This window comes from Pelodiscus sinensis, chromosome 13 (assembly GCF_049634645.1).
Source record: "Pelodiscus sinensis isolate JC-2024 chromosome 13, ASM4963464v1, whole genome shotgun sequence".
NCBI classification, from domain to species: Eukaryota; Metazoa; Chordata; order Testudines; family Trionychidae; genus Pelodiscus; species Pelodiscus sinensis.
In genome coordinates this window covers 23026721-23037238 of record NC_134723.1, presented here as the reverse complement: position 1 = coordinate 23037238, position 10518 = coordinate 23026721, and the positions used below count along the sequence as shown (strand labels likewise).

General features: G+C 44.5%; 1 protein-coding gene across 4 annotated transcripts in view; it reads right to left on the bottom strand.

Annotated features, from left to right (window-relative positions):
- LAS1L (LAS1 like ribosome biogenesis factor) overlaps positions 1-10518 on the bottom strand; it is a 62874-nt gene that overhangs the window by 21969 nt on the left and 30387 nt on the right. For 3 of the 4 annotated variants that reach the window (XM_006136144.4, XM_025178018.2, XM_025178017.2), the window contains exons 8-11: positions 9292-9377; positions 5978-6193; positions 4584-4722; positions 3626-3996 (exon numbers count right to left, since the gene is read on the bottom strand). In XM_006136144.4, coding sequence (XP_006136206.2) covers positions 3626-3996; positions 4584-4722; positions 5978-6193; positions 9292-9377 — 812 coding nt within the window. The remainder of the gene's footprint in view (positions 1-3625; positions 3997-4583; positions 4723-5977; positions 6194-9291; positions 9378-10518) is intronic. The other variant, XM_075940833.1, reaches the window with a different exon arrangement.

Below are 10518 nucleotides of genomic sequence, written 5' to 3'. Positions count from 1 at the left end.
AACTACCTAGTCCGTGCCGCGTGTAGCCGCGCGGCACGGACTAGGTAGTTCGGACTAGGCTTCCTAGTCCAAACTACCGTTACTCCTCGTGACACGGAGTCCGCACTAGCGGACATTTAAAAATGGCGTTGCCCGGCTTTATGCAAATGAAGCCCAGGAAATTCAAATCCCAGGCTTCATTTGCAACTCCGGTTGCCTACATTACCACCCTAGTTCGAACTAGGGTGGTAGTGCAGACATACCCTTTGACAGTATCTCCATCAGTAAAGACAAGAGCAGGAGAGAGGAGATATATTTTTAACCACGTGGGATGGGAGTTGGATAATTGGAACAAGATCACTTGAGATAAGGGGATTCAAACTGGAATTTTTTTTTCAAAAAAGTGTAAAGGAGTTTGACACCTTTCACATTGATCTTAGGCCTCTTTAAAAAAAATCCCATCTTCAAAGTGTCAGCAAAATACAGTGGTGACTAAATACAGGAACTTGCTTGACAGAAAAATAGGGGAACAATATAAAAGCTGGAGGAATCCTGAACAGTCTGTAAATAATCTTTTGCACATGACTATAGGGTACGAGATATGTAAAAGAGGCAACACAGCAATAGCTTGGAAAGTACAGTCTCTTACCAATTGATAGGTTCTCACAATAATGATGAGTACAGTTACATCTTCCTCACCACTTCCTGCTCCTCTATTCAGTTTCAGACCGTCTCTGTGAGGGTGTACAGCCTGTAAGCAATTTGCCACCTTGAACAGCAATAACTATCAGGCCAGCTGTACCCTGTATTCAAAGTTATGTAGATAATGCCATTTCATGAGGACCCTCATGCTTTATGAAAACTGGCTTATGAATATGCATAACTTGAAGATGCTTTTACATTTTGAAAGTTGTAATCCACTGAACCTGTATGTCCTATTTTTATGTATGTATCATTTGTGTATGTGAATAAAACTTACAAAATAACGAATAGTCCTGCAGCACCTTAGTGGCTAACAAAAAAATCCCCATCCCCTTTCTTTCTCTGCTATTTATTTGGAATTTGGGCCCCTTAAACTCCATTAATCTGAAGAAGTGGGTTGTGCCCATGAAAGCTCACGATACCATCTACATTTTTGTTAGTCTCTACGTTGCTGCAGGACTATTAGTTGTTTTTTAAGCTTTTTCTATTACAGACAAACATGGCTACCCCTCTGAAACTCTTGTATGTGAAGTTAGGAATATGAAAAGTGAATCCGAGTTTAATTCTAAATGTGCTAATGAGGGCCGTTGGTGATACTTTAGGAATTTAATGGCTCAGTACTCAAACCAATAACCTATAAATGATTCTGTAAGCCAGTGGTGCACAACCCATGGGTCCTGGATGTCTTCCCAGGGTGTCGTGGTGCTTAGATCTGGCCAGCCGGAGGCTGGGCCCGTGGTGCGGGGGTCGCAGATCAAAAAAGGTTGCACACGACTGCAGTAAGCCCACATTGTGGTTGGTCCTAGAAAGCATGTAAACATGCCACCTGGTACTAGAATCCATCTTGAATTAATACTTTTTCATGGGGGTGGGGAGACTGAAAAATTGCCTTAGGGGTTTTGTTCTTCTTTGAGTGCTGATGTCTTATAACCGAATCATCCCAGAACCAAGTTGGTTCAGTGTCTATATTGCTCTGCAGAGTGGGACACTAACTTCGTGTCTTGGCTGGGAGAGACTACAGCTTCTAGCCCAGCAACACAGGGCGGTGTGAAGCCCCAGAGGGCAGAAAGGCGGGAATAGGGGATTAGCACACCGGGGGACAACCCCAAGGAGATCTCTGGGATCCAACCCACCACATGCCAAATCCAATCTTTTCCTAAATTTCAAAAGCCAAGACAAAGATAAGTGTCACATACTGTTTGGAAACCAAGGCTTCTCAAACTTGTTTGCTTTCCTAATAATGGGATGGCTGCTACTCTAGACGGGTGAGACCAGGAGCCTCATCAATCTAAAAACTAAGATGTATTTCATATTTCGAGTAAGAATGTTAGCCCCAAAAATATGTAGCCGGGTGCAGGAAGAGGGTAAATCAAAGCAACCTCACTTTGTCTCAAGCTACAGGAAGCAGAATCAATATACCAAAACCATGTTGACAGAGCCTTGTATGCAAATCAACCACAGAACTTAAAAGGTTCTCTATTCCAGACAGCCACAGAATGCGAATAAAATGAATGTAACTCATGCTTACCATGAAAAAGTTGCTCATTCCCTGTTACCTTTTTCTCTCAGTCACCTGAACATTCAGCTCTAGCAAACCATCATCAATTTGATTAAAGGTAGTCGTTTAAGCAAACCAAATACTTTCCCCTAGTACATTACTTTTTTAACTGCCTTTTGCATTGTTGCCTGTATCTCCACTCATGCAGCTTCATACCTGAAATGCTTTCCCCCCATCGGACTCACCATTTTTATCTTCTCTATTCTCTACCCCTGTTAAAATCTTCAACAAATCATGCTTCTCCCATGAAGTCTGTAAGCATTAGAATCTCCGAGCTCCTCAAAAATTAAGTGTTCAATAGTAGTGGGAAGTGATCTTGAAACTCGCAATGTACTTGCTAACCTGCCCTAAACACAGTAGTTTCTCCTCCTGAGGATTGTAAAACTTTGATTTAATTCCAGTTGTTGGGCTTAATGTGCAGATACCAGAATGGGGCTGATGGCCTGTGACATACAGTAGGTCAAACTAGATGATTGTGTGTGGTTCCCCTTTTGGCCTCTAAGATCCTATTTGATCCCTGAATTCCTAGTCTTGTTTCATCCATTTGCATACTGGTGGTGCATACTGTGGCTTCCTGGAGCATGTTACTTGTCTGGAAAGCACTTTGCACACTACTGGAAATACACAAGTAATACACTTGAACCTCTTTAATCCAGCAACCTTGGGAAAGAGGCTATGCTAGCTTAAGGAATTTTTATGGACCATGGAAGATGCTAGGGTGGGATCTGGGAGACAGTGTACATGAAAAGCTGCGGGGCTGGGACAGTTAACCTGGTATCCCTCTCTTGGGGGCACTTAGGACTCTGTGCTCCCCATCGACCCCAGGGACCATTTCTCATCAATATGGGAGCAGTACGCTGCCATTCCCCTAGCTGGGGAAAGGTCAGAGCTGTTTCCTCTGTCTCCTGCCAAGCTCCGAACCATGGGTGTTCCCGTATCAGGGACACCCAGAATATGGAGCTTCAGGTGTCTTTTTAAATCTTGGATTGATAAGAGGCAGTTTTTGTCATGTATTACCAAAGTCCAGGAAGTGTTCATATTTACTTTGCTGCTCGCCACTAGCCCACACCCTTCCCCGCCAATGAGATAAACTGGAATTTTAACCACAGAGGATAACATGTGAGATGAAAGTTAACAAAGCATTAACTGTGTGTTCCTGTAAAGAGTAACTGCAGTGTAATGAGAGCCCCAAGAGGGGAGATGCCTTTAAGTAGACAGCTTTGAAAAAACAGTTTACTGGGATTTAGCTATAACATGGACTTGAAGTAAACTTCCATCTAAATAAGGCTCTGAATAAGGTTTGAAGGGCCACTGTACATTTCAATTTACATTTAGTGGTGACAAAAAGACCCAAGGCATCAGAGTATGTCCTAAAAATCACTTTACCTGCACTGATCTGCCAGACAGACCCATGTAATGTTGCCCTTTTCTCAGCAATAACCATCATGTTATCAGCATGAAGATCTTCTAAAGGTGTTGGCTCAGTTTCCATCTCTTCCTCCTCCTCTTTGTCGTCTTCTTCACCAACACTACCCACTGCTGTTTCTTGCCTTTCCAACCTTTGGCCTTGTCCTTTGGCCTGATTATCCTGTCTAGCCTTCCACTGTAAGCTCTCAATGGTGTAAATTGGCTGCCCACTGCTATCTGAAGAGTCTGGACTGGAGACAGAGCTTCCTTCTTGGGTATAGATGGAGGAGAGATAAAGAAGGTTCTCCTGAGCATCTGCAGGCAAGGGAAGCTCCATGTCTGACAAAATCCTAAAAAGAAAAGGAGGGAACCAGAGCATCACAAGTAAAAAGAGACTCCAGAAAAGAGGCTTTTGGAATCCAGCAGCTTAAGCATGGGCTCTTCTAAACCAGCTCAGGATGATGCACATGACAGAGATGGTAATCTTCCCAAGCTGAGTGGGGTCCTAGGTTACTCTCTGTTTCTTAAATATTCTGATTTTTTTTCTTAATTCCCCCCCCCCCAACTATTTTCATGAAAACAAAAAGATTACAGCCCTTCTAAGCTTTCACTACATTGTTAACGTCAACCAGCCTCATCATGATTCTTTGCCCCCTTTTTATTAGTCACCAATTTCTTTTCCTCTAGTTCACTCAATTTCTTTTTTGAAAGAGACCTGAAAAGTTTTATTGCTTTCTCTCTTCTAGCACCAGTGGAACAATGGGCAGAAATAATATAGGTTTAGCAGGCATAAAAGGGTTTCCACAAGGGTGACACCAGGTCAGTGAAGGAGTCCCAGCCACAACTGAGCACACTTTTCAATGGCTCTGAGCAGGTTGCAATGTGATCTGCTTCCTGCACCCTCTTTCCTTTTTCAAAGAGATGGGGTCACACTTACAGCTGCAGGAGATGTGGTGTCGCCCAGCAGGGAGCTTCCAAACATTCATCAATGAGCTTTATCCATTGCAAGGAAATTCTATGGAGAAACAGCTTCCTTTTATTTATCTGACTCTGAGAAGGGCGTGCCACTTTCCTCCCTTAAAAAATATAAAGGAGAGGGGCCTAACAACAAGAAACAAACATTTATAACCAATCCTTTACATTGCTATAACATCTTTCACCCCTAACAGCCAGAGTTAATGTGTTTCACAGGCCATAATTCCAACCTGCTGTGGAATGTAGCTACTTCTGGAGTGAAACATAATATCATGATTTGGCAGCTTCGGCAACTCTAAAAACTTCAGGAGAAGTGAAAGACAATTTACACAAGGGCACATATGCATAAATAGGCAGAACAAAATGAGAACAGCCAAAATTGGGTTCAGTTTTTCCTATAATTCTCCCCATCCATGTGCAGAACGAATTTTGTTATGTACACCAACAAAATGTGACACATCACCTTGTATTTGTGCATGTAACAAAATTAATGGGTTCGGAGTGTGGAAGGAGGGTTAAGGCAGAGAGTTGTAGGACAGGGGAATGAGAGCTCCAGCTGGGGTTGTGGGAACTGGGGTGCAGGATGCCATGGAGTTATGTTAGGGAGAGAGGAATCCCCGGCTCCAGCTCTCCCTCCCTGGAGCAGCACCTAGGCTGGGTGGAAGAGGCACCTCTCCCCTGGCTGCAGCAAGTCTGGGCTGAGTTGGGGTCAGAGCATCTGTCACTGGCCAAGGCAGGTTCAGGGTTAGACTGGGTCAGTAGAGGTGCCTCTTCTGCATCAACAGCAGGTCCAGGTTAGACTAGGGGAGAGGTGCCTTTCCCCCAGCTGTAGAAGATTCAGGATGGGGCTGGACGGGAGCTGGGGGAGGGGTGTCCATCTCTCTTCTAAGCTGTGTGGCCCGAACTTAGGTGGGATCTGGTCAGGACAACAAGAGTAACCCTGGGATGTTGCAAAATCAGCACTGTATGAGCTAGTGATCTGGGCACTGCTTATTATGAGAGGTACAACTGGCAACTGTAGTAACACAAACCACTGGTTTAAGTTTTGTGTATAAAACAGCACTTTAACAGTGCAGTGCTCCCACCATCAGGCTGGGACACTGGTCCCTTACAGGAAAAATTACTATCTTTCAAGTCTTGATAAAACCCATAATAAAGTTGTACAGTGAAATGAAGGGTACCCAGAAAGTGCATGAACACAGAGAACTTGAAAGCTAGGGTAAATTAACAGGAACAGTATACTTAGGATCCTGAACTTCTGACTTGAAAGTAGTATCTTCCCCCTTTGCACTGGAATAGGAGCAGATTTTGAAGCCATATTCATATGGGACCTAAAGGAATTTAAGACTCACTCACTCGCTTTAGCTTTGGTGTTGGCAGTCAGAATCTCAGCAATCCAGTTGATCAGATACTGAGGCCTGAATTCTGAAGATTCAGAACATTGCTTCAGGGTAGCAAACATTTTCTCTAGCAGGGTCTGTGTAAAGTCTTGGGAAAGGAGGCCCTTTAGCAGAGGCTGCCAGAAGCAGTAAAATGTCTGAGGGATTTTGAAATCCAGCAACTCTTTATTGTCTATGGAAAAGAAAAACACTACAATGAAATAGTGAAGTATTTTGAACATAAAATCTGTTTCAGTGATAGCTCCAAAGTGAATAGTAGCATATACCATATTCAGTTGTCCCTGTGTTATTCCTGGCATCCCACTCTGAATCAGAGTTATAATCAGCAAAGACGGGAAAAACAATGACTGGATAATTAGGCAATTAATACAGTGTTTCATTGAATGCAGAAAATATGAAGCTTAATTTAATCAAGCTGTAAACCAGAGGAAAAAAATCTCTCTCTGTTTTGCTAATGCTTTGCCATCATAAATTCAACTCCCACATAATTAAGAGCTAATCTATCTAAAAAAGGTGCTATAAAAAAAGATAAAAGACCATAGTACTGAGTAGCTTCAAACAGCTCTATTATTGCAATGTAATTACAGAAACTGGGAACCTCTTAGATGGACATTCTCAGTTGGCCCCAAGGTAGTTAGTCACCCAATTTCCAATGAAAATAGGGGTTGAGTACGCAACACTCTTTAGACAGACAAACACTAGACCCTTTAAATGCCAATTAGGGAAGTCTCTCCCAACCTGTGAGCAACAACATGGAAGCAAGTCACAGCTAGAAGTGGTCATACAAAGGTCAGAAAATTCCTCTATCGCTCCATGAAGCCCATAATTAGCGAGAATATAGCATGCTCCAACCTGGATGCTGGAGTCTTCTATGGAGGATAGCCCAGAGGTCCCTATAAGGCCAGTTAGCTGGCAATGGTAGAGGCAGCCATCAAGGGGGTTGCCAATGGGGTGGCTGCTGCATTGGTTTCAGTGAGGAGTGCCTTGGAGTGGGAATACTCAAAGAGTCTTCCTCATCGTCACTACATAATGGAGGTGCCAATCCCATTGATGTAGCTGATAGGTTGAAACAAGATGTATTCAGCCTATCATTGGTGCCAAAGTGTGGTGTTCCAGGCACTGAGGTTACTAGCAAGTCTGTAGCTACTGTAAATGTCTGCAGTACCAGGATACATGGTACCAACATCGGTGCTGAGGGGAGCTGAGGCAGAGGCTGTGCAGATGGTGCTGACTGTTTGCTCTGCAACAGTGGTATGGAAGACGGTGGCATAGAAGCAGTCAGTGCTGCAGCCGCACACAATTTCATTGGTGCTGGAGATGTCTTGGCTGGTGTTGATGGAGCAGACGTGGACTTGTTAGTTCTGATGCCTTAGAGCTGGCCTGTGCCGGGTCCTTCGCTCTTCGGGGCCATCTTGGTGCCAAACTTGCCTGGTGCCTCATAGTCAGGTGCCATAGGTGCCCCTGGTGCCAGTGCCAATTTTTTTGTGTTGTAGTGCTTCTTCTCAGGGGAAATCACTACAAAATGATGAGTGGGAGCGCTTCCTAGAGGACTGTGCTGAAGCAGAATCTGCAGAGCTCAATCCTGAGGGAACTGCTTTTTCAGAGCTCTCCATGAGAGAAAGTTGTCTGAGTGGTAGGAGTGTGCTGAATCACACACTGGCCACATGGACCTCTCTATTAACAGAAGCTTGAATTGAAGCTACAACAATTTTTTTTTTTTTAACAAGAACAATCTAATATCTAACTGTAATTATAACTATTTAGTAATAACTAACAATTTTGCTTAACTAACAAACTACTACAAGATATCTAGGGCAACTGCAGGTTCCAACTGAAGTCAATGGCGGCAGAGAAGGAGCTGAGGGGTCAGTTGGCTGCACATGTGCAGTAGCTGCTCCAAACGGTGCATGCCGGCTGCCCACTGAGGACACTGCTGTTTTACCTCTCCAACTAGGTGCACAGCATTGTCTAAACACCTAAGGTGGAGCATCCACAGAGACACTCCTCAAAGGAAGTGGTCTGCATTCATGCAGGAGTAAGTACAGAATTAGAAGGTAGACATCAAAATAAAAGGGAATCAAAAAAAGTAGGACAGGGGTGGCCAACCTATGGTTCTTGAGCCGCATGCAGCTCTTTGCTTAAAGAAATGCGGCTCTTGCTAGTTCTGAGCTGAGCACCCAGATTGCTCACGGCCCACTGTGCACGCGCCCCAGTGCCTGGAGGGAGAAGTGCGTGGCAGTGGGGGCATCTCCAGGACCGAGGCATTGGGTTACAGCGGGGAGGAGGAAGCTGGGGATGCCTGGCTCTAGGGGAGGGGGAGGACATTGCATTAGAGTTGGGGGCAGGGGGACCGAAACACCTTAAACTCAAAGTCTTCATGGATACAGAATAAGGCAGCCAACAGAGTTGTCATATTTAAATCCCAGGGCAAAAAAAAAAAAAAGCATCAACAAGTACCTGGTTTACACTGTATTTCTTTAAAGAAAATTCAAAGGCTATTGTCAAAGGCTATTGTTTGCCAGGCTGAAGCAATTATTCTGAGATATGAGTCTCTCCCTTATTGTATTTGCAGTCTGGGACAGACCTGAATTTTTTAGAACTATAAAAAAAAAAAAAGCCATAAACTTCATAAGTTTAAAAAAAAAAAAAAAAAAAAGAGGAAACCATACCAGAGATCAACAAGTTGGAGTGAAACAGACACTGCAAAGTGTGCTAATTAACTTCTCAGTTCAGTTTAAATTTAAAAACCTCACATGACATAATAGGGCAGTAGAGTGTTAAATTTAAAATACATGGTGGGGATGCTTCTCTTTTAGTGTGAGAATATTACTGTATTTTTAAAGGGTTGGTTTTTTTTTAATTTGATGTTTGTTCCTTGTCAAGTTCTCTGAAGATCTATGGACTGGCCATGAATTTTTTAAATGAATAAAGACTTTTTGTGTACTATATTTATATAACTATCTATATATAGATCTATGAAAATATATATATATATATATATATATATATATATGGCTCTTCGCACTCTAGCCACAGCTATTTTGGCTCTCTTTCTCTAACTGGTTGGTCACCCCTGGATTAGGATATGCAAAAATAGAACGGGCAGTAATAGAAGGGGCAGTAGAGGAGGCCCTGGTATAAGTACAAAGCATGTTTAAAAACAAATTAAGTTAATGCAAATTTGGATTTCCATCAAAATGAGAAAACATATTAAGTCTAACTATTCCATGTGTTCATTTAGGGGATTTCACACAAAGTCTAGCCACTGACCTTCACACTTAATGTTTAGAGTCTCCAGGTGTTCCGCAGTTGGGATGAGAGAGCCATCATCTAGCAGAGCTTCAGCCACCACCTCCCTAGAGCAAGAAAAAACTCCCATTAGTTCCCCCCAGATCTTACATTTCCAAAGCACCTGCTGTCCTGACCCCAAAACGTTTCACATGCAATATACACTAAAGACCTAAAAAATGCTTTAAAAAGTAACTGTGTAACCATTAAAAATCCTAACAATGATATGGTTACATGCACTGTGAGCTCTGCAGTATAAGGTTTATAATGCAGAGCTCCTAGTGCAGCCAGCTCTCCAGAGTGGAGCTGGCAATCAGGAGCTGGTGCAAGCTGGAAGCCAGCTTATAGTACAGGCAGTCCCCGGGTTACGTACAAGATAGGGACTGTAGGTTTGTTCTTAAGTTGAATCTGTATGTAAGTCGAAACTGGCGTCCAGATTCAGCGGCTGCTGAAACTGATCAGTTTCAACAGCGGCTGAATCTGGACGCCAGTTCTGACTTACATACAGATTCAACTTAAGAACCCCAGGCATCCCCAAGTCAGCTGCTGCTGAAACTGATCAGCGGCTGATTCCAGGAAGCCCGGGGCAGGGGCTTCCTGTAGTCAGCCACTGGTCAGTTTCAGCAGCGGCTGACTTGGGGACGCCTGGGGCAGAGCAGCTGGGGTGCTACTGGGTTGGTCCAGTAGCGCCGCTGCTCCTCGGCGCTACTGGACCAACCCAGCAGCACCCCAGCTGCTCTGCCCCAGGCATCCCCAAGTCAGCCGCTGCTGAAACTGACCAGCAGTGGCTGAATCAGGACGCCTGGGGCAGAGCAGCTGGGGTGCTGCCGGGTTGGTCCAGTAGTGCCCAGAGCGGCGCTACGGGACCAACCTGGCAGCGCCCCAGCTGCTGTACCACAGGCGTCCGGAGCAAAGCCGCGGAGCACAGGGGCAGCGGGACAGCCCAGACGCGCCGTGGCTGTCCTGCTGCTCTCGGGCTCCGCGGCTTTGCTCTGCTTTGCTCCCCGTCTCCCTGGTCTGCTGGAAACCAGGGAGACGGGCCCCGTTCGTAACCGCGGATCCGACATAAGTCGGATCCACGTAACTCGGGGACTGCCTGTATAGTATAACTATAACTGGCTCCAGCTGCCTTCTCTGCTTTTGGGGAGACAGCTGCACTATGGGCTATGTGGTATGAGCTTTATACTGAAGAGACTGCACCATGGGGCA